The following is a 24,619-nucleotide window of genomic DNA, read 5'->3' as shown; positions in this document are numbered from 1 at the left end:
TGGCTTTCAGAAACCGTAGTCCTGGATTTCCTCTCTTCTTTGATTTCTCCATTTTATTCTATGATACCTCAGAAGTGGCTGGTTTTCTTCTGCCTGTCATCTAAATATTGGTATTCCCTGGGGTTCATATCAGTGCTGTAGCTCTTTCCCAAACTCATCATGCTCTTTGATACCCTTTATATTTGTACATGCTTCTCCCTGTGCCTGGAATTATTCTGTTTCCTTTTCCACATAGCTCAAATACATGTCATTATAGGTACTGACTTCTTCTTCTTTCTTGACAGATTAGTCATTGTCTTCTCTGTTGTTCTTTTTTTTTTTTTTTTTTAAGAAATAGGGTCTTGCTATGTTGATTAGGTTGGTCTTGAACTCCTGACCTCAAGCAGTCCTCTCATCTCAGCCTCCCAGAGTGCTGGAATTATAGGTGAGAGCCACTACACCCAGCCTTGGTTGTTCTTCTAACACTTCGTTTTTGTTTGTTTGTTTGTTTTTTAACCTCTGTTCTGGTATTTTAATATATTGTACTATAATTATTTGCATAGTTTTTCTGCCCTCTGAATTATTAATTCCTTGAGAGAGAGAACCACATATAACTTTGTATCATCAATACCTGGAAAAGTGCTTTGTATTACTAGACATGCAATAACAGTTTGTTGCATGAGTTAAACAAAAGATAATCCATTTTCTCTCTTCAAGCAAGGGAGCTGGAATCAAAAGGATTATTTCCCTCTCAACCTCACGAAAGCACTCACACAGGCAGAAGTGGAGAAAGGTGTGTTAATGCGTGTTGAGAAACCTTTCTGTCTCCTACTTCCCTTCTCTTTTTCCTGCCCAGTTTGCAAGCCAACTTTCCTGATTTATTTGGATTAACACTTACTTTATTTTAAAGTGAAATTGTGGCAGACTTTTCAGGAAAGATGATGAAGTGATGCCAGGTCATAAAACTTCCTTCTCCAAAGCCTAGTGAAATGAACAACAGTGAATAAAAGTGAAAGCCAGGAGACTTCTAATTCTAGCTAAGATGAAATAAGGCTACTGGAGCCCATCTTTCCCAGTGATTACAAATAATAATAATAATAATAACAACAACCCTGGACAAAAAAACAAAAACAATTACCTGAAGCCTCCAAATAATAAATATAGTAGGTGAATTAAGGAGAGAAAACAATACTTAATGAACGACCAATATAGCAACAGTGAGTTTCATGGTTAATTTTCATCTTTATACCTTGAGTTTGACCCAAGGGCAGTCTGAATCTGGGAACTATATAGTGGGTGTGGTCAACAGAGACTCAGAAAGAAGCCCATCTCTCTGGCCTGAGCACAGTTTACAAAAAAAAAAAAAAAAAGATTGGTGGTGACTGCAAGCTGGAGAGCTGGAGGAGAATCCTTGTTTGTTTGTGTTTTTCTCATTTTCTTTCCTAGTCCTGTCCTGAGGTCAGCCCTAGTTGTGGAACAACTTTACTAGGATACGACAGCAGTGTTGTGAGTACTTAAAACCCTGAGAAGAAATCTACCACTGAGAAAAGGGACGGCTGTTGGGTGAAGAGTGGGGGAAAAGCCACATTATTATTTTTTCTATCTTTTCTTACCTCTTTATCAGGAAGGTGGGCCCACTTGCATAGTACAGGGAGCTGAAACTCTGAGAGAACCCCATATTTCTGGCTGATGACCTGGGAAAGGTGTCTTTGACAGCCAGATGGTATGGGAGAAATGACATGAGGAAAGATATGGAGGAATGGATAACTTACCAAAGCACTACATGTATGGACTATTCCTAAAGAAGCATAGCAAAAGCTTTGAAGTATAAACTGACATTGGAACCAATATGCACAGAAGGCCAGGCAGAACTTGTAATCTGAAACTGACTGGGTTGATTCTTTGCTAAAACAAAAAAGTCGATAGTCCCCAGAGGCTTTTAATAGGATCCAGAGTCTCATGACATAATCAAAATGTCCAGGATACAATCCAAAACCAGTCAACCAGGAAAGGAAATTGGTTCCCTTGAACCAATGTTAAGCCCGGCAACTGTGTCATTTTGGGGTTGGCATCTATTGATTGGAAAAAACTTGGAAATTTTCAAGGGAAAAGAAATCAATAGATACCCCCAAAATGACCCAGTTGTAGGGATTCTTAAATACTTTAAAGCAGCTACTGCAACCATGTACCATAAAGGTGGACACTCTTGAAATCAATGGAAAGAGGAATTCTCAGCAGTGAGCTATATATACAAAACCAAATGAAAATTCTAGAAATGACAGACTATAATACGTAAAGTAAAAAGATTCATTGGCTCAGACGTGGAGATGTGGCTGGCAAGATGGCCAAACAGGAACAGCTCTGGTCTCCAGCTCCCAGCGAGATCAACGTGGAAGGCAGATGGTTTCTGCATTTCCACCTGAGGTACCCGGCTCATCTCACTGGGACTGGTTAGACAGTGGATGCAGCCCCTGGAGGGCAAGTTGAAGCAGGGTGGGGAGTTGCCTCACCAGGGAAGTGCAAGGGGTTGGGGAACTCGCTCCCCTAGCCAAGGGAAGCTATAAGGGACTGTACCTTGAGGAATGGTGCACTCCAGCCCAGATACTATGCTTTTCCCATGGTCTTCAAACCTGCAGACCAGGAGATTCCCTCAGGTGCCTACGCTACCAGGGCCCTGGGTTTCAAGGACAAAACTGGGCGGCTGTTTGGGCAGACACCGAGCTAGCTGCAGGAGTTTTTTTTTCATACCTCAGTGGTGCCTGGAATGCCAGTGAGACAGAACTGTTCACTCTTCTGGAAAGAGGGCTGAAGCCAGGGAGCCAAGTGGTCTAGCTCAGTGGATCTCACCCCCACGGAGCCCAGCAAGCTAAGATCCACTGGCTTGAAATTCTTGCTGCCAGCACAGCAGTCTGAAGTCGACCTGGGACACTTGAGCTTGGTGCAGGGGGAGGGCTGTCTGCCATTACTGAGACTTGAGTAGGTGGTTTTCCCCTCACAGTATAAACAAAGCCTCCCTGAAGTTTGAACTGGGCGGAACCCACTGCAGCTCCGCAAAGCCTCTGTAGCCAGACTGCCTCTCTAGATTCCCCCTCTCTGGGCAGGGCATCTCTGAAAGAAAGGCAGCAGCCCCAGTTAGGGGCTTATGGATAAAACTCCCATCTCCCTGGGACAGAGCAGCTAGGGGAAGGGGCGGCTGTGGGCGCAGTTTCAGCAGACTTGAACGTTCCTGCCTGCCGGCTCTGAAGAGAACAGCAGATGTCCTAGAACAGTGCTCAAGCTCTCCTAAGGGTCAGACTACCTCCTCAAGTGGGTCCCTGACCCCTGTGCCTCCTGACTGGGAGATACCTCCCAGCAGGAGTCAACAGACACCTTATACAGGAGAGTTCTAGCTGGCATCTGGCAGGAGCCCCTCTGGGACAAAACTTCCAGAGGAAGGAACAGGCGGCAATCTTTGCTGTTCTGCAGCCTCTGCTGGTGATACCCAGGCAAACAGGGTCTGGAGTGGACCTCCAGCAAATTCCAGCAGACCTGCAGCAGAGGGTCCTGACTGTTAGAAGGAAAACTAACAAACAGAAAGGAATAGCATCAACATCAACAAAAAGGACGTCCACACAGAAACCCCATCTGAAGGTCACCAACATCAAAGACCAAAGATAGATAAATCCACAAAGATGAGGAAAAACCAGTGCAAAAAGGCTGAAAATTCCAAAAACCAAAATGCCTCTTCTCCTCCGAAGGATCACAACTCCTTGCCAACAAGGGAACAAAACTGGACAGATAATGAGTTCGACGAATTGGCAGAAGTAGGCTTCAGAGGGTGGGTAATAACAAACTCCTTGGAGCTAAAGGAGCATGTTCTAACCCAATGCAAGGAAGCTAAGAACCTTGAAAAAAGGTTAGAGGAATTGCTAACTAGAATAACCAGCTTAGAAAGAAAATAAGTGACCTGATGTAGCTGAAAAACACACCACGAGAACATTGTGAGGCATACACAAGCATCAATAGCCAAATTGATCAAGTGGAAGAAAGGATATCAGAGATTGAAGATAAATGTAATGAAATAAAGTGTGAAGACAAGATTAAAGAAGAAAGAATGAAAAGGAATGAAAAAAGCTTCCAAGAAATACGGGACTATGTGAAAAGACCAAACCTACATTTGATCGGTGTACCTGAAAGTAATGGGGAGAATGGAACCAAGTTGGAAAACACTCTTCAAGATATTATCCAGAAGAACTTCCCCAACCTAGCAAGACAGGCCAACATTCAAATTCAGGAAATACAGAGAACATCACAAAGATACTCCTCAAGAAGAGCAACCCCATGACACATAATCGTCAGATTCACCAACATTGAAATGAAGGAAAAAATGTTAAGGGCAGCCAGAGAGAAAGGTCAGGTTACTCACAAAGGGAAGCCCATCAGACTAACAGCGGATCTCTCTGCAGAAACCCTACAAGCCAGAAGAGAGTGGGAGCCAATATTCAACATTTTTAAAGAAAAGAATTTTCAACCCAGAATCTCATATCCAGCCAAACTAAGCGTCATAAGTAAAGGAGAAATAAAGTCCTTTACAGACAAGCAAATGCTGAGAGATTTTGTCACCACCAGGCCTGCCTTAAAAGAGCTCCTGAAGGAAGCATTAAACATGGAAAGGAACAACCAGTACTAGCCACTACAAAAACATGTCAAATTGTAAAGACCATTGACACTATGAAGAAACTGCATCAACTAATGGGCAAAATAGCCAGCTAGCATCATAATGAAAGGATCAAATTCACATATAACAATATCAACCTTAAATGTAAACTGGCTAAATGCCCCAATGGAAAGACACAGACTGGCAAATTGGATAAGGAGTCAAGATCCATTGGTATACTGTATTCAGGAGACTGATCTCATATGTAGAGACACACATAGGCTTACAATAAAGGGATGGAAGAATATTTACCAAGCAAATGAAAGCAAAAAAAAAAAAAAGCAGGGGTCACAATCCTAGTCTCTGATAAAACAGACTTTAAACCAACAAAGATCAAAAGAGACAAAGAAGGCCATTACATAATGGTAAAGGGATCAATGCAACAAGAAGAGCTAACTATCCTAAATATATGAAATATAAATGCATCCAATGCAGGAGCACCCAGATTCATAAAGCAAGTTCTTAGAGACCTACAAAGAGACCTAGACTCCCACACAATAATGACTCCCACACAATAATAGTGGGAGACTTTAAACACCCCACTGTCGGTATTAGACAGATCAACGAGACAGAAAATTAACAAGGATATTCAGGACTTGAACTCAGCTCTGGACCAAGTGGACCTAATAGAAATCTACAGAACTCTCCACCCCAGATCAACAGAATATACATTCTTCTCCACACCACATTGGATGTATTCTAAAATTGACCACATAATTAATTGGAAGTAAAACACTCCTCAGCAAATGCAGAAGAACAGAAATCATAAGAAACAGTTGCACAGACCACAGTGCAATCCAATTAGAATTCAGGATTAAGAAACTCACTCAAACCATACAACTACATGGAAACTGAACAACCTGCTCCTGAATGACTACTGAGTAAATAACGAAATTAAGGCAGAAATAAATAAGTTATTTGAAACCAATCAGATCAAAGACACAGCATAACATAATCTCTGGGACACAGCTAAAGCAGTGTTTAGAGGGAAATGTATAGCAATAAATGCCCACAGGAGAAAGCAGGAAAGATCTAAAATCTACACCCTAATATCACAATTAAAAGAACTAGAGAAGCTAGAGCAAACAAATTCAAAAGCTAGCAGAAGACAAGAAATAACTAAGATCAGAGCAGAACTGAAGGAGATAGAGACACAAAAAAATCCTTCAAAAAATCAGTGAATCCAGGAGCTGGTTTTTTGAAAAGATTAACAAAATAGATGGACTGCTAGCTAGGCTAATAAGAAAAGAAAGAAGAATCAAATAGACGCAATACAAAATGATAAAAGAGATATCACCACTGATTCCACAGAAATACAAACTACCATAACAGAATACTATAAACACCTCTACGCAAATAAACTAGAAAACCTAGAAGAAATGGATAAATTCCTGGACATATACACCCTCCCGAGACTAAATCAGGAAGAAGTCGAATCCCTGAATAGACAAATAACAAGTTCTGAAATTGTGGCAGTAATTAATAGCCTACCAACCAAAAAAAAGCCCAGGACCAGACAGATTGACAGCTGAATTCTACCAGAGGTACAAAAAGCAGCTGGTACTATTCCATCTGAAACTATTCCAAACAATAGAAAAAGAGGGACTCCTTCCTAACTCATTTTATGAGGCCAGCATCATCCTGATACCAAAACCTGGCAGAGACACAACAAAAAAAATTTCAGACCAATAACCCTGATGAACATCGATGCGAAAATCCTCAATAAAATACTGGCAAACTGAATCCAGCAGCACATCAAAAAGCTTATCTAGCACGATCAAGTTGGCTTCATCCCTGGGATGCAAGGCTGGTTCAGCATACACAAATCAATAAATGTAATCCATCACATAAACAGAGCCAATGACAAAAACCACATGATTATCTCAATAGATGCAGAAAAGGCCTTGGATAAAATTAAACACCCCTTCCTACTAAAAATTCTCAAAAAACTAGGTGTTGATGGAACATATCTCAAAATAATAAGAGCTATTTATGACAAACCCACAGCCAGTATCATACTGAATGGGCAAAAGCTGGCAGCATTCCCTTTGAAAACAGGCACAAGACAAGGATGCCCTCTCTCACCACTCCTATTCAACATATTATTGGAAGTTCTGGCTAGGGCTATCGAGCTAGAGAAAACAATAAAGGTATTCAGGTAGGAAGAGAGGAAGTCAGATTGTCTCTGTTTGCAGATGACATGATTGTATATTTAGAAAACCCCATCGTCTCAGCCCAAAATCTCCTTAAGCTGATAAGCAACTTCAGCGAAGTCTCAGGATACAAAATCAGTGTGCAAAAAATCACAGGCATTCCTATATACCAATAATAGACAAACAGAGAGCCAAATCATGAGTGAACTCCCATTCACAATTGCTACAAGGAGAATAAAATACCTAGGAATTCAACTTATGAGGGATGGGAAGGACCTCTTCAAGGAGAACTACAAACCACTTCTCAAGGAAATAAGAGAGGACACAAACAAACGGAAAAACATTCCATGCTCATGGATAGGAAGAATCAATATTGTGAAAATGGCCATACTGCCCAAAGTAATTTATAGAGTCAGTGCTATCCCCATCAAGCTCCCATTGGCTTTCTTCACATAATTAGAAAAAAACTACTTTAAATTTCATATGGAACCAAAAAAGATTCCACATAGCCAAGACAATCCTAAGCAAAAAGAACAAAGCTGGAGGTATCACGCTACCTGACTTCAAACTATACTACAAGGATACAGTAACCAAAACAGCATGGTACTGGTATCAAAACAGATATGTAGACCAATGGAAAAGAACAGAGGCCTCAGAAATACCACCACACATCTACAACCATCTGATCTTTGACAAGCCTGACAAAAACAAGCAATGGGGAAAAGACTCCCTATTTAATAAATGATGTTGGGAAAGCTGGCTAGCTATATGCAGAAAACTCGAACTGGACCCCTTTCTTACACCTTATACAAAAATTAACTCAAGATGGATTAAAGACTTAAATGTAAGACCTAAAACCATAAAAACCCTAGAAGAAAACCTAGGTAATACCATTCAGGACACACGCATGGGCAAAGACTTCATGACTAAAACACCGAAAGCAATGGCAACAAAAGCCAAAATAGACAAATGGGGTCTAGTTAAACTAAAGAGCTTCTGCACAGCGAAAGAAACTATCATCAGAGTGAACAGGCAACCTACAGAATGGGAGAAAATTTTTGCAGTCTATCCATCTGACAAAGGGCTGATATCTAGAATCTACAAAGAACTTAAATTTGCAAGAAAAAAACCACCCCATCAAAAAGTGGGTGAAGGATATGAACAGACACTTCTCAAAAGGAGAGATTATGAAATAAAGCTCATCATCACTGGTCATTAGAGAAATGCAAGTCAAAACCACAATGAGATACCATCTCACGCCAGTTAGAGTGGCGATCATTAAAAAGTCAGGAAACAACAGATGCTGGGGAGGATGTGGAGAAATAGGAATGCTTTTACACTTTTGGTGGGAGTGTAAATTAGTTCAACCATTGTGGAAGACAGTGTGGTGATTCCTCAAGGATCTAGAACCAGAAATACCTTTAGACCCAGTAATCCCATTACTGGGTATATATCCAAAGGATTATAAATCATTCTGCTATAAAGACACATGCACATGTATGTTTATTGCACCACTGTTCACAATAGCAAACACTTTGAACCAGCCCAAATGCCCATCAATGACAGATTGGATAAAGAAAATGTGGCATATATACACCATGTAATACTATGCAGCCATAAAATGGATGAGTTCATGTCCTTTGCAGGGACATGGATAAAGCTGGAAACCATCATTCTCAGCAAACTAACACAGGAACAGAAAACCAAACACTGCATGTTCTCACTCATAAGTGGGAGTTGAACAATGAGAACACATGGACACAGGGAGAGGAACATCACACACTGGGGCCTGTCTCGGGGTGGGGGGGCTAGAGGAGGGATATCATTAGGAGAAGTACCTAATGTAGATGACAGGTTGATGGGTGCAGGAAACCACCATGGCACGTGTGTACCTGTGTAACAAACCTGCACGTTCCACACATGTATCCCAGAACTTAAAGTATAATAATAATAAAAAAAATCATTGGTTCATCTCAGTAGCAGAATGGAGATGTCAGAGGAACAGGTTAGTGAATTTAAAGATAAACCAGTAGAAATAAATCCCAACTGAAAAGAGAGAGAGAAAAAAGAAAACAAAAATAAACAGCCTCACTGGCCTGTGAGACTATATCAAAGGGCCTAACATTCGTGTCATTGAAGTCCCTGAAGAAGAGGAGAAAGGTATTGGTGCAAAAAAATTTTTTGAGAAAATAATGACTGAAAACTTACAAATTTGGAGAAAGATAAGTTTACAGACTCAAGAAACTAAGTGAAACTTAGACAAGGTAAATTCAAAGGACTCTGCTCTCAGACACTTAATGAAACTGCTGAACACCAAAGATGAGGAAAACTGTTGAAAGCACCAAGAGGAACATGATTCATTACATATACACATCACTGTGGGTTTCTCATCAGAAAATCTGGAAGTCTAAAAACAGTGGAACACCATCTTTAAAGTGCTGAAAGAAAGGAAGTGATGACTCAGAATACCATATCCACTGAAAATATCTTCCACGAATGAAGGTGAAATAAAGACTTCCTCAGATGAAGGTAAACTAAAAGGTATTTGTCCCCAGCAGACCTGCTCTACAGTAAATATTATAGTAAATGAAGTTTTTTCAGGCTGAAGGGAGATGACAATAGATTGATCCCACCAAAACAACATATGGATAGTACTTAAAGAAAGCAACAACTGTCAATCGAAAATTTGATGCCCAGTGAAAATAACTTTCAAAAGTGAAGGTGATAAAAAGGCAATTTCAGACTTAAAAAACGCTGAAAGAATTTATCTCTGACAGAGTCACATGTAGTTATAAAAGAGATTTTTTCACCAGGATGAAAATGATAATGAAAATATGGATCTGTGCAAAGAAATGAAGAATACTGGAAATGTTAAACTGAGTAGATAAACAAGAAAATTTTCTTGTTTAAGTAATTTTAAAAGTTAATTGACTGCTTAAAAATCTTAATTTAATATGGGGTTTATAACATGTAAAAATAAAATCTGCAACAAAAATAGCACGAGGCAAAGAAGAGAAATGGTACTTTATTACTATTAAGTTTGTACCCTCTTTATGAAGTGTTTTAGCACTTGAAGAAAATCTAATAGGTTAAAGATTGACAGTATAAAGCCACCACTTAAAGCCACCACTAAAATAACAATGCAGAGTTATAGCTAATAAGCCAATGAAAGAGTTAAATAGAATCATAACATATATTCCACCCAAAAGAAGGTTGGGGGGGAAAGAAAAGGGAACAAAATCCTGGCCAGGTGCAGTGGCTCACATCTGTAATCCCAGCACACTGGGAGACCGAGGCAGGTGGATCGCCTGAGGTCAGGAGACCAGCCTGGCCAACATGGCGAAACCCCATCTCTACTAAGAATACAAAAATTGGCCAGGTGTGGTGGCACATGCCTGTAATCCCAGTTACTCGGAGAATCGTTTGAACCTGGGAGGTGGAGGTTGCAGTAAGCCCAGGTGATGCTACTGCCCTCCAGCCTGGGTGACAGGGCAAGTCTCCATCTCAAAAAAAAAAAAAGAAAAGGGAACAAAAACCAGATGAGATGAATGAAAAAGAAATAGCAAGATGACAGACTCCAGCCCAACCATATCAATAATTACATTAAAGGCACATATTCTAAACACTTCAATTAAAAGGCAAAGATGGCTAGATTGGATTTTTTTTAAGAGATGGGGTCACTCAGTGCAGTGACATGATTATAGCTCACTGCATCCTCAAACCCCTGGGCTCAAGCGATCCTCCCAAGTAGTTGGGACTACGGGCGTTAGCCACTGTGCCCAGCTCAGTTTGGATTTCTTAAACAAGCCAAATCCAACTTTATGCTGCCTATAAAAACATACCTTAAATATAAAGAAACAAATAGATTAGAAGCAAAAAGATGAAGCAAGATATACCATGCTAACTGTAATCACAAGAAGCTGTATTCTTGTTAACATCAGATAATGTAGACTCCAGAATAAATAATATTACTAGGGATAAAGGGGTCAACTTACCAAGAAGACAAAGTAATACTAATTGTTTTTGGAGCTAATAACAGAGTTTCACCATGCTTGAAACAAAAATTGGTAGAATTGCAAGGAGAAATCAATAGATCCACAATTAAAGCTGGAAATTTCAGTACCCATCTCTCAAAAACACAGAGCAAGTATACAGAAAAATTATTAAGGAAAAACAATTTGAACAAGAAAACTGAGACTCTTTGTTTGCTGATGACATTGTCTATGTAGAAAATTTGTGGAATCCAACAAAAGCTACAGGAAGTAATAAGTGAGCTTAGCAAATTTGCAGAATACAAAATCAATATGCAAAAATCAATTATGTTGTATATACTTGCCAAGAGCAGTTGTAAATTGCAATTAATCCTGTTTACAGTAGCATCAAAATATGAAATACTTTGGGGTAAATCTGATGAAAGATGTATAAGATGTGTAGACTAAAAACTACAAAACATTGGTGATAGAAATTAAATAAGACCTAAATAGGGGCCGGGTGCGGTGGCTCACACCTGTAATCCCAGCACTTTGGGAGGCCAAGGCAGGTGGATCATGAAGTCAAGAGGTCAAGACCATCCTGGCCAACATGGTGAAACCCTATCTCTACTAAAAATACAAAAATTAGGCATGGTGGCACGTGTCTGTAATCCCACTACTTGGGAGGCTGAGGCGAGAGAATCACTTGAACCTGGGAGGCAGAGGTTGCAGTGAGCTGAGATTGCGCCATTGCACTACAGCCTGGGTGACAAGAGCGAAACTCTGTCCTAAAAAAAAAAAGGAAAGAAAAAGAAAGAAACAAATGGAAATGCTAGTAATTAAAAACAGTAGCAGAGATGAAGATTGCTTTCAGATTCATTCGTAGACTTAACACAGCCAAAGAAAGTATAAATGTACCTGAAGATAGGTCTATAAAAATGCCTAAACTGACACACAAGAAGAATTCCTAAAAAAGAATTCCAAGAGCTGAGAGAATATCAAACAGACTAGCATATGTAGAATTCCAGGAGAAGGGCTAGGCATGGTGGCACACACTTGTAATCCCAGCACTTTGGGAGGCCGAGGTGGGTGGATCACCTGAGGTCAGGAGGCGGAGGTTGCAGTGAGCCGAGATCACGCCACTGCATTCCAGCCTGTATGACAGAGTGAGACTCTGTCTCAAAAAATAATAATAATAATAATAATAAAATTCCAGAGGGAGAAAGGAGAAAGCATTTGAGGTAATAATGGCCATTTATTTTCCAAAATTAATTACAGATAACAAAATGCATGTCCAGAAAGCTCAAAGAACACCACATGGGACACACACACATACCTCTAGGCATATCAGTGAAACTGCCAAAAAGAAGATTTAATGAGAAAATTTTAAAGGTACTCCCCCCCACAAAAAGGACAAAACAGTATACAGATAGAAACAGATTATATAGTAGACTGGTTTTTTCAGAAAACATGCAAGCTGGAAGACAATGGTGTGTCAACTGATAATTTTATACCCAGTGAGAATATCTTTAAAAGGTGATAGAAAAGTAAAGACTTACTAATTTATGAGACAGCATCTTGCTCTGTTGTCCAGGCTGGAGTGCAGTGGCATGACTCCTGTGCTCAAGCAGTCTTCCTTTCTCAGCCTCCTGAGTAGCTAGGACTACAGGCGAACACTACTATGCCTGACTAATTTTTTATTTTTGTTTTTGTAGAGAGAGGTCTCATTACGATGCTCAGACTGGCCTTGAACTTCTGGCATCAAGTGACCCTCTTGCCTTGGCCTCCCAAAGTACTAGAATTACTGGGATGAGCCACTGTGCCCAGCCTAAAGACTTTCTTACATAACAAAAACTTATAATTTATTGGTAGCTGTCTTACTCTGCAAGAAATGTTAAAGGATATTCTTCAGATAAAAGGAATATGATACCAAGCAGAAACTTGGAGCTACACAAAAAGAACACTGGAAACAAGCCAAGGCAAAATCACATTCACTTTTTTCTTTTTGAAAAGTTATTCTGGACAATAGCTGTATGCCTAAAACAAAAAATAGCAGTGTAATGTGTTTAAAGCATATATAAAAGTAAAATATATTAGAACAATTGCACAAAGAATAGAAGGAAAGTATTGGGAATGTACTCTTGTGAGGTTCTTATTCTAGCCACGAAGTGATATTCTGTTAGTTATTAAGTAAAGATATAAATTATAAACCCTGGGGCAACAACTAAAAAAAATTTAAAGAGGTATAAACAATAAACTAGTAAAGGAAGTAAAATGGAATAATAAAAATAGTTGATACCAAAGTTATTAAAAGAAAAAAGTGTTCAGTTAACCCAAACTCAGGCAGAAAGGGAGCAGAGGTAGAGGAGGTGGGCAGAGAAACGAAGACCAGATGGAACAAATATAAAACTAGCAAGACCACAGACTGATTTGAGTAATAATAAAACTATAGTCTCCTGCAAAACAACAACAACAACAAAAACAAAAAACAAACTAGCAAGACCACAGATTTCAATCCAGTCATAATCAGTAATTATATTAATAATGGATTGTCTAAACACACCAGCTGAATGACATATATGGACTTCTAGTTAGTTGAAGACAATGAAGGCTGTATACTAATCGATGACTCCAAATCTCCCTAAATGATAAGAAACAATTTTACAACTACAGTTATTCTTGGTAAAACTACACCCTCAGAGTTATTTCAATTCAGAGAATACTCAAAAGTACAAAATCACTTTGAGTAAAAAGAAAAACTGACAAATGCCAGTATGGTAATTCTTTGTCCCTCCCCTGAACCGCACCCCCTCCCTGCACCCCCAAAGTCTTTGGGGCAAGCAGTGGCCAACCGCTAAAGTTGTAGATAGATAGAAGAGAGAGGTTAGCAACCACCAGGCAGGAACAACAACTAGAAAGATTAAAGTTGTTGCTGTGGGTAGTGACTATCTGGGGCTGGTGTCATGAAGACAGCAAAAAGAATTGACCGGCGCCTGTAGTCCCAGCTACTCGGAGAGGCTGAGGCAGGAGAATGGCGTGAACCCGGGAGGCAGAGCTTGCAGTGAGCCGAGATCGCGCCACTGCACTCCAGCCTGGGTGACAGAGCGAGACTCCGTCTCCAAAAAAAAAAAAAAAAAGAATTGACCAAGACGGGTGTAGGTAAAGAAAAACAGATTCTTTAAAAAAGTGGAAACATGTTGCTAGGGTGCAGTGGCCCAGTCAGCAGGAGCGGAGCTGACTTCAGGGAGACAAAGGCTTGCCGGGGATTTTATAGGATGGTGCTCTTGCTATGCTGAAGAGGGCTTTGTGCAGTACTGATAATGCCAAGGTTGCAGTTAGCTAACTTGCATTTTTCTATTAGCTGATGGTCTAGTGATAAGTTGGGCATAGGAAGATTGTGAATTATTTGTGCAGGAGGACTGTGTGTCCTAGACCATGAAGAAAGGCCGACTTACAGCTTATCTGCGTTCTCTTTTTGCTTTTCCTTAGTCCTGCCAGCCTGACTTCTTTTCCCTGATTAGGATTCCACAGTTGTAATTCAGAAAATACTAAAAAGTTAGTGGGAAAGATAAGAGCATTTACTATAGGAAATGGATTTTAAAGTGTACTTGATTTAAAGATTTAAGCACAGTAGAAAAGCCTGGGCAACATGGTGAAACCCCATCTCTACCAAACAAGGAAAATACGTAAATTACGTGGGCATGGTGGGCATGCTTGTGGTCCCAGCTACTCAGGAGGCTGAGATGAGAGAATTGCTTGAGCCTGAGAGGTGGAGGTTGCCATGAGCCAGTATCGTGCTACTGCACTCCAGCCTTGGCAACAGAGCGACCCTGTCTCAGAGGCTAGACATACATTTTAAAGAGAAATACTCAACATAAAACGGCAAGTGTAATTTAAAAGGACCAGCACAACATAAAGGGACAGTGTTCCAGACATACGCTTCTCTAGGAGAAAAAAGGCAAAAAGGAAAAAAGAAGTGCCTTTTGGCAATCAGGTATCAACGGGAAAAGGAAGGAAAGGTGGATACTTAGGGTCCTTCAAGGTCTAAGTGTAAGAGTTAAAGAAAGAGGAAAGAAACATGAAAAGCAGCTCAACAGTCAAAGACAGGTTTATTTTGGAGAATAAACATGAGAGGGGCTTCTGGCCGATTTTGTTCAGGAGCGCTATCCCTTACAGACTAAGTATTTATTAGCCAGGCATGGTGGCTCACGCCTGTAATCCCAGCACTTTGGGAGGCCGAGTTGGGTGGATCATGAGGTCAGGCATTCAAGACCAGCCTGGCTAACAAAGTGAAACCCCGTCTCTACTAAAAATACAAAAAAAAAACAAAAAAAAATTAGCCGGGTGTGGTGGCAGGCACCTGTAATGCCAGCTACTCGGGAGGCTGACATCTCTCCAGCCAGACGGGAGGTTGTCTCTGGGCTGGCATGTCTCTGGTCAGGGAGGGGTTTATTTTACAGTTGGAATGTTTCTGGTTGGAGATGTCATTTGGGATTTATGGTCATGCTGAATTTGGGGGAAAAGAGGCAAATCACTACATAACTACATATCAGAATCTATAGACTATATAGCACTGCAAGATGACTGTAGTTAACAATTATTTATTATGTATTTTCAAATAGCTCAGAGAGGATTTTGAATGTTCCCAGTAAAAGAAATGATAAATGTTTGAGGAGATGGATGTGCTAATTACCCTGATGTGATAACTATGCATTGTGTATATCAAAACATCATTGGGTACCCCATCAGTGTATACAATTATGTGTCAATTAAAAATAAATTAATCTATATGGTGAATTAAAGCAGTGATCAAAGAAAAACTCATAGCAGTAAATACCTTTTATCAGTGAAAAGAAAGGAACAAAAAATGAATTAAATTCTTAGCTCAAAAAAACTAGGTAAAGAACAGCAAAGTAATTCAAAAGAAAGCACATGATAGGAATTAGTATAGTTAAAAACAGAAATTAATGAGGAAAAAATAGAAAAACATATCTAATTATTAAATCAAAATCCTATTTTTGAAAAAATTCACAATATAAATAAACCCAAGACCTAAGTTGGTGAAAAAAAAAGGAGAAAGCATAAATATGCAAAATAAATGACAAGGGAGAAACAGAAGAAATGTAAAAATCAGAAGACAAATTTGTAGTCTTTGAAATAAATTTGAAACCTAGATTTAATGGATAATTTTTTAGGCAAATACAGCTTGTCAAAAATGACCCCTTTTTTTTAAAATGGGGAAACACTAGAGGCATTTCCACTAAGATCAGGAACCACAGCAAGGATGTTCATTATCTTCACTGCTATTCAACATTGTACTGGAGGTATTTAGCAATGCAGTTAGACAAGAGAAACCAAGTTGAAACGTAAGAATGAGTTAACAAAGAAGTAAAGCTGTCTGTTTTTAGATGATGTGATTGAATACCTAGGAACCCCAGATAATCAGTGATAAAATGAACTCAATAATTTAGTAGGACAGCAGGATATAAAATTCATATATAATAATCAATAGTCTTATTTCTCAAAAGAAGATATACAGACAGCCAACAAACATATGAAAAAACGCCCAACATCACTAATCATCTGGGAAAAGCAAATTAAAACCACAGTGAGATACCACTTTATTTCTGCCAGAATGGCCGTAATTAAAAAGTCAAAAAACAATAGATGTTGGCATAGATGTGATAAAAAGGGAACATTGTTACACTGCTGATGGGAATGTAAATTAGTACAACCACTATGGAAAACAGTATAGAGATTCTTTAAAGAATTAAAAGTAGAACTGCCATTCGAGCCAGCAATCCCACTACTGGGTATCTACTCGAAGGAAAAGAAATCATTATATGAAAAAGACACATGCACATGCATGTTTATAGCTGCACAGTTCACAATTGCAAAGATGTGGAACCAACCTAAATGCCCATCAGTCAACAAGTGGATAAAGAAAATGTGGTGTGTATATACACCATGGAATACAGCCATAAAAAGGAACAAAAGAATGTCTTTTCCAGCAACTTGGTTGGAACTAGAGGCCATTATTCTAAGTCAAGTAACTTGAATGGAAAACCAAGTATCATATGTTTTAACTTATAAGTGGGAGCTAAGCTACAAGGACACAAAGGCGAAAGAATGACATGATGGACTTTGGGGCTTGGAAGAGGGGAAGGTTAGGAGGGGGTGAGGGATAAAAGACTACATATTGGGTACAGTGTACACTGCTTGGGTGATGGGTGCACTAAAATCTCAGAAATCACCACTAAAGAACTTATCTATGTAACCAAAAACCACCTGTACCCCAAAAACTATTGAAATAAAAAAGTAAAAAACAATAGTCTTCATAGAAACAGCACATAGAGGACATAATAGTAGATAGAACCCCATTTACAACACAACCAAAAAGATTAAATACTTGGGAATACATTTGACAATAAATGTACAAAACTTAGAAAAAATATTAAGCCCCTTACTCTTGTCTGAATATGTCCCCCCAAGTATGTATTTTGAATTCCTAACCTCCAAGTTCATGGTGTTGGGAAGTGGGGCCTTTGGGGGGTGATTAGATTATGAGAATGGAGCCCTTGGGATTGGAATTAGTGCCCTTATGAAAAGACTGCAGAGAGCTAGCTAGTCTCTTCTACCATGTGAAGACACAGCTAAAAGACATGCCATCTGAACCAGGAAACAGGACCTTGCCAGTCACCAGATTTGCCAGTATCTTGATCTGGGACTTCCTAGACTCCAGAATTGTGAAAAATAAATGTTTATTGTTTATATGAAACCTAGTCTGTAATATTTTGTTATAGCAGCCCAAATAGACTAAGATACTCCTGAAAGACTCAAAGTATACTTAAACAAATGTAAAGATACCTTGTTTTTTGAAAAAAAAAAAAAAAAAAAAAAATTTGTTTTTCAGTTTTTTTCCTTGAGACAAGGTCTCATTATGTTGCCCAGGCTGTCCTCAAACTCCTGGCTCAAGCAATCCTCCCACCTCAGCCTTCTCAGTAGCTGGGGCTGTAAGCATGCACCACCATGCCCAGAGTTATTGCCTGTTTTTTAATAGGCCAACTCAATGTTATAAAAATTTTATTCCTCCCTAAACTAATTTATAAATTCAATGGAATCCCAATGAAAATACCAACAGACCATATTATAGAGTTAGGCAGGTTGGTACTAAAGTTCACGTGGAAAATACAGTGTAAGAATAGCTGGGAAATCACTGAAAAAAGGAAAACCATGAGGGATGGGGTAGAGGGGAGAGGAAGCTAGCTCTACTAGTCAGTAAATCTAAGGCATGTACAATTAAAACAGCATGGTACTGGCACATGAACAGACTAACAGACTGTGGAATAAAATTGCATGGTGACTATAATGTGGTCACCTTGGTCAGACTGATCTATGTTTTTCAGATACAATCTGATACAGATGGAAAGTACAGAATTAGACCCATGGAATAGACTAAGACAGCATCCCATCTGTACCCCAAATGTGAATTAGAGACCCTGGTTCCTGGGGCCAGTGTTTTTCAGGTGTGAAAAGACAGAAGCATTTAACTCATTGGCTCTTGATTCCTGTTGGTTGAGGATTATCTTTAGCACAGAAATACCCCACACTTCAGGATTATATATGTCTGAGTGACACGTTGGCAACCACAGGCAGCTGACACTCCCATGTCAGAGAAGTCAGGGCCACAGACTGAGCCAGTTTGCATATTTGGAATGATGATCACTATTAGGTCACTTTGGATTCTTCATTCTAGTGAAGGTAAGGAAAGTGCTACCGTACTCATAGAGGTCATTGACCTTGATTCCTATCAGGAGCTAGGATCATTTCTGTATAATGGTGGCAGAAAGGACTCTGTCTAGAATTCATGGTATTCACATGAGTATATTTTGGTGCTTTCTTGCCTCTGACAGTGGTGGTAGGGATAAAGAATAATCAGTGGTTCAATCAGGGTGCACCCAACACGGGGCTTACATCCTTTGGGATAAAGGTTTGAGTCAACTATTGGAGAAGTAGCCAAAACTAGATGAAGTGCTGGCCAGTGGGGAGGGAAATGTAGAACGGGTGGTTTTAGGAAGGAGATGATGAATATCAATTATGGCCTTGGAATTAGTTGTAGCAGCAAGGATTGAACCATGTTCCACTCACCTTCCTTTATTTAGTCTTTTTTAGAAATAGTGATTGCTACCGTCTTGAAGCCTCCATGATAGATTAGACTTAATGGAGGACATGAACAAATTTGAGGGATGGAAAGGGTAGACTGTATTGGACACCTCTTTTGAGCCTCTTCTCATGGTCTCAGGCCTTATCTTTGATTCCAGCTGTGGCATCATGAGCAATTCTTTTGGGGCTCAGCTCACTGGCATTGTTACTGCCTTACTTCAAGTATGCACTGAGTGTTTTTTGCCTACTCAGATTCACTTGCAGCTCGCATGTATACTCCCCAGAAGTATGGGGGAATTAATACTCTGGGGTTAACATTCAGCCAGGGGCTAACAGTTAGTGGTTCTGAGATGTATTTCATAAGGCTTCTCAGAAGATTTCTCATTAAATAACCAGTTGCCAGCATCAGTGACCTACTCAAGGAAAGGTCTTTATATTGTTTTTACCTCCTTCCCCGTTCATTTCCCTGTCATTCACTTCTCCCTCTGAACACCTTCCTAAATAAACTACCTTTATGCAAGCCTTTGCTGTCAGGACAGCCAAAGCTATGACAGAGGTATAGAACATGGGTTAACAAGCTATGGTACATGGCCAAAACCAGGTAAATAAAGTTTTGTTTGTTTGTTTGTTTGTTTTTTTGAGATAGAGTCTCACTGTCTCCCAGGGTGGAGTACAGTGGCATGATCTTGTCTCACTGCAACCTCCATCTCCTGAGTTCCAGTGATTCTCCTACCTCAGCCTCCTGAGTAGCTGGGATTACAGGCCTGCGCTGCCACACCCAGCTAATTTTTTGTATTTTTAGTAGAGGCGGGGTTTCACTATGTTGGCCAGGCTGGTCGCGAACTCCTGACCTTGGGATCCACCCGCTTCGGCCTCCCAAAGTGCTGGGATTACAGGTGTGAGCCACCGCGTCCGGCCAGTTTTTTTATATTTTTAGTAGAGACGAGGTTTCACCACGTTGGTCAGGCTGGTCTTGAACCCCTGACCTCAAGTGATCTGCCTGCCTTGGCCTCCCAAATTACAGGAGTGAGCACCGTGCCCAGCTGTAAATAAAGTTTTGTTGGAACACAGCCACACTATTTCTTAATGTATTGTGTATAACTGCCTTTGTGCTGCAGCTACAGAATTGAGTAGTTGTGAGGAGATCGTATAACCTGTAAAGTCTAAAATATTTACAGAATAAATATGCCATTCCTGTGCATTGATTTCCCATGGCTGCTGGAACAAGTTACCACAAACTTAGTAACTTAACAAATCTGGTGGCTTAAAACAACACAAATTCTTTTACAGTTCTGGAGACTAGAAGTCTAAAATCAGTTTCACCGGTTTGATGTCAGAAGTATAGGCAGAGCAGGTTCCTTCTGCAGGCTCTAGGGCAAAGTTTGTTTTCTTGCCTTTTCTAGCTTCTTGAGGCTGTCTGCATTCCTTGAATCCTAACTCCCGCTTCCCATCATTCCAGTCTCTTGATTCGTTGTCACATATGCTACTTGCGTTCCTCGAATCCTAACTCCCTCTTCCCATCATTCCAGTCTCTTGATTTGTTGTCACATATGCTTCCTGTGTCAAATCTCCCTCTGCCTTGCTCTTATGGGGACACTTGTGATTACATTTAGGACTCACCCAAATAATTCAGCATCATTTCCCCATCTCAGTGTCTTTAACTTAATCACATCTGCAAAGTACCTTTTGCCATATAAGGTGCATTTAAGGATCTAGGGAGTAGGACTTTGATGTCTTTGGGGGCTGCTATTTAGCTTACCACATGCTTCCGTCTGGTCCCTAAAGATTTACATCCATCCTACATGCAAAACACATTCACCATATTGTAAAAATCTTCCAAAATCTAAACCCGTTGCATTAACTCAGGTCTAAAATCTCATTAAATATTATAACTCAAAAGTCCCAAATCTCATCATCTAATCACCTAACTCCAGTATAGGTGAGTTTCTGGGTATGATTCATCCCAAGACAGAATTCCTCTTTATCTATGGACCTGTGAAACTAGCAAACAAGTTATGTGCTGCTAAAATACTGTGGTGGGACAGGCAAAGAGTAACAATTATATACATTCCCATTCAGAAAGGGAGACAATGAGAGGAAAGAAAAGAGTCACTAGCACCAGACAATTTTTAAATTTAATCAGGCAAACTTTTAGGTTTCAAGGGTTGGGAATAATCCCTGTGGCACCCAGCTCCACTCTATGGGCCAGAGGGTTGTGTATGTATTGTGTATGGCTGCTTTTATGTTACAGCAACCAAATCAAGTGGTTGTGGGGTAGTCATATAGCCTGCAAAGCCTGAAATATTTACTAGATTGTTCCCTGTCAGAATGTATGCTTGTTGAGGGCAGGAGTCTTTGTGTCTTTTGCTTGCCAAAGTATCCTAAGTGTCTGGAACAGTGTCTGACACTTAACAGACACTCATTGAAATGCTGAACTAAAAGAAAAAAATTTAAGCAATTTAATAGAGATGAGAGGGCAAAACTTTTGACATTGCTGAAGTAGTAACTATTTATAGATAAAACATTTAAAAAGAGAACTTTTAAAAACATAGCTACATATTAAAACAAATCTACATATTAAAATAGCATACTGTATTCCAATAAAAATTGTAACAGAATGACTGACACCAACATGCATCTTGGTTAACTTGTACTGTGGAGAGAAACAAGTAATTTTTAAGACTTCTGGCAGAAAAAGCTAGTCATTTAAAAGTGAGAAAAACTAAGTCCTACTTTAGCCATTCATGGCAGTTTTCAGTGTCAGAAAAGAATGGCGATAGTGTCTGCAAAGTTTTAAGAAACAGAACATGTGATACAAGAATAATACAGCTAAGCGAATTGTCATTCAAGTATAGGGACAACAAGCAGACTTCCATGCTGGAAAGAATTCAGGGACCATAACACCTGTGAGCTTTTCTTGAAAAATAAAATTAAGCATTGAAGTTATATTAAATCAAAAGAGTGAATTTTGTAATAGAGGGGCTACAGGAAATGAATTACCAGTGAGCACTGAATTTATTCCATTATAGAAGTAGGGTTAAACTACTATAGAAATTATGATTAAAGAATATAAATGTTATAATCCATGATAATACAAAAAGAATAATACTAACAAAAATTTAGAGATACACGGGAGGGCAGATGAGAGAGGAGAAAGTTTATGTGCATTAATTTTTTTGCTTTCATAGCTTAACTTTTATCTAGAGTTTTATGGCAGCGACAAAAAGAACTAGAAAGTAAATTTCCCATATTTCAGAGAGAAAACACATTCACTTAGGAAAACAAAAGACACTCTTACATCTGTGTTGTGCAATAAGATAGCCATTAGATACATATAGCTGTTATAGTGAACATTAATTGAACTTTTGTAAAATTAAAAATTCAGTTCATTAATCACACTAGTTATATTTGAAATGCTCATTAGACACATTTAGCTTGTGGCTACTATATTGAATGATGGAACATTTTCCATCATTGAAAAAAGTTCTATTGGATAACACTGCCTTATAGGAAACAAAGGAAGTACTAAAAATAGAGATGTAACACAAAACAAATTGACAGAATTAACACCAGACATTGCCTATTAAAAGAAATACAGATTAGTTTAAAAATAAAATACAACTATGCTACATATTGTGATGTATATAAAACAAGGCAAAGCAAAATTTGAATATAAAAGGAGGGGTGAAAGTATATAAGGCAAACACTACTGAAAGGAAGCTTGGGTGAAGGTATTAATAATTAGAAAATTGAATTAAATGCAAAAAGTTTTGAATGAGAGAAGGATGAGGTACGTTATCCAAAATGAGGAGGAACTGTCTTGAATTATTTATTAATGTAACACCAAAGTACATAAGCCAAAAATCACAAAAAATGTAAATAGAAACAAAATAGTATCAGCCCTTGTTTTAAAAAGAAGGAAAAACCTAAGGGTAAAAAAGATATGAATAATATACTTGATACAGATTAATTAATACTTATGAAAACCTTACCTTTATAATAGAAAAGTCACCTTTACAAGTATTCATGGAACACTTACAAATTATTCAACATTCAGCCCCTGAAAACCTGTTAATTCTAGAATGTGGAAATATAGTAGAGACTTATTCTGTCATTACAGTGTAATCAAATGATACATTTATTTTGAGAAGAAAATGAACAGATAGTACCCAGATATGTCAAAATGGAAAAACAAAAAGAAAACCTCAACTTTTGGGCCAGTATATAAGTAAAAATTGAAATTGCAGAATATTTTTAAAATCTAATGATGAAAACCTATGATTTCAACTAAAGCTATGCTCAGAGGAAAATTCATAGTCCTTGACACTTAAATTACTGAATGAGTGTATTGTTCAGGGCTCCCCATTGCTGACAATAGAATCTAGTTCATAGATGCTCTTGGAAATCCAGAAAACCAAGCTTGCATCTGACAGAGCCAGAAAGAGTGCATCAGGGAAAAATGCCCACGCTACAACATTTTTTAAGTGCAGGACACTTCCAAAGAAATGTCTTTTTTTTTTTTTTTTGAGACAGGGTCTCACTGTGTCACCCAGGTTGGAGTACAGTGGTGCCATCTCAGCTCACTGCAACCTCTGCCTCCTGGGTTCAAGCAGTCCTCTCCCCTCAACCTCCCAAGTAGCTGAGACTACAGGCACACCCCACCACACCAGTCTAATTTTTGTATTATCTGTAGAGACGGGGTTTAGCCATGTTTCCCAGGCTGGTCTTGCACTCCTGTGCTCAAGTGATCCTCTCACCTTGACCTCCCAAAGTACTGGGATTACAGACATGAGCCACCGCACCCGGCCAAATTACTTTTCTAATTGAAAAAGAAACGAAGGATTATCAGTCAAAACTTCTTCCTCTTGGTTTCCTAATGGAGGGAGTCAGAGTTGTAGGTCATTTTGGATTATGTGAGAGGAGTTGAGGAAGTGGAGAGATTGATAGCGGTAGTATAAATGCATGGGGAGCTAAAGAAGGGAGGGTAAAAGGTTAAAAACCTCTTTAAAGCATGAACATGGAATTCTGTAGCTCAGTTCACACCTCTGCCTGTTTTTGAAGCTCAGCAGAAAGGTCTGAAGCCATTGATAATTTTAGAAAGCCGTGCCAAAGAGAGATACCTCATGAGTTAATTATTTTTATTAATTTATTTTAAAAAGTTATGTCTAGTCTGATGGGATTTTAGGATTTGGTGGTATGTCAGACTAGGACTCTTTATACCATTGTCCTTAGTTTATTTTTTATGCCAATTATCAGTATCTAAAATTATGGGGGAGGGGTTGTTTTGTTTAAGTGATTATCTTTCTTCCTCCTAGAATGGTAAGTTCCATGAAGGCAAAGGACTTTTTGCTTTTTACTAATTTTGCTCATTGCTTTATTCTTGAATTAGAACAGTCTTCTATGCAGTAGTCTTAGCACATATACAAAGAATATGCTCCATAAATATTTGTTGAATTAGTAGCTACATTAAGATAATTATGGGACAGTTGGAAATTGGCTAGGGGTGAACTCCACGGGAGAGATTTTAATTGATCTTATGTTAACCAATTTGATTTTTCTTAGTCTGACTAAAGACATGACTGGAAAAGAAGATGTATACCGAGGCCCGGCCATCAGAGCTCTCTGCAGAATCACCGATGTAAGTTCTCTGTTTCACT

General features: G+C 39.1%; 1 protein-coding gene across 2 annotated transcripts in view; it reads left to right on the top strand.

Moving 5' to 3' along the window:
• Window positions 1–24,619, top strand: part of COPG2 (COPI coat complex subunit gamma 2) — a 160,516-nt gene that overhangs the window by 34,933 nt on the left and 100,964 nt on the right. Inside the window, exons 1-2 of one of the 2 annotated variants that reach the window (XM_055284014.2) lie at window positions 1,422–1,485; window positions 24,525–24,600. In XM_055284014.2, the coding sequence (XP_055139989.1) occupies window positions 24,538–24,600 (63 nt within the window). In that variant the 5' untranslated portion in view covers window positions 1,422–1,485; window positions 24,525–24,537. Of the gene's footprint in view, window positions 1–1,421; window positions 1,486–24,524; window positions 24,601–24,619 lie in introns of those variants that run through there. The other variant, XM_055284013.2, reaches the window with a different exon arrangement.

Source organism: Symphalangus syndactylus, chromosome 6 (assembly GCF_028878055.3).
Source record: "Symphalangus syndactylus isolate Jambi chromosome 6, NHGRI_mSymSyn1-v2.1_pri, whole genome shotgun sequence".
Taxonomy (NCBI): domain Eukaryota; kingdom Metazoa; phylum Chordata; class Mammalia; order Primates; family Hylobatidae; genus Symphalangus; species Symphalangus syndactylus.
The sequence above is the reverse complement of the archived record's forward strand: the minus strand, read 5'-3'. Positions and strand labels throughout refer to the sequence as shown.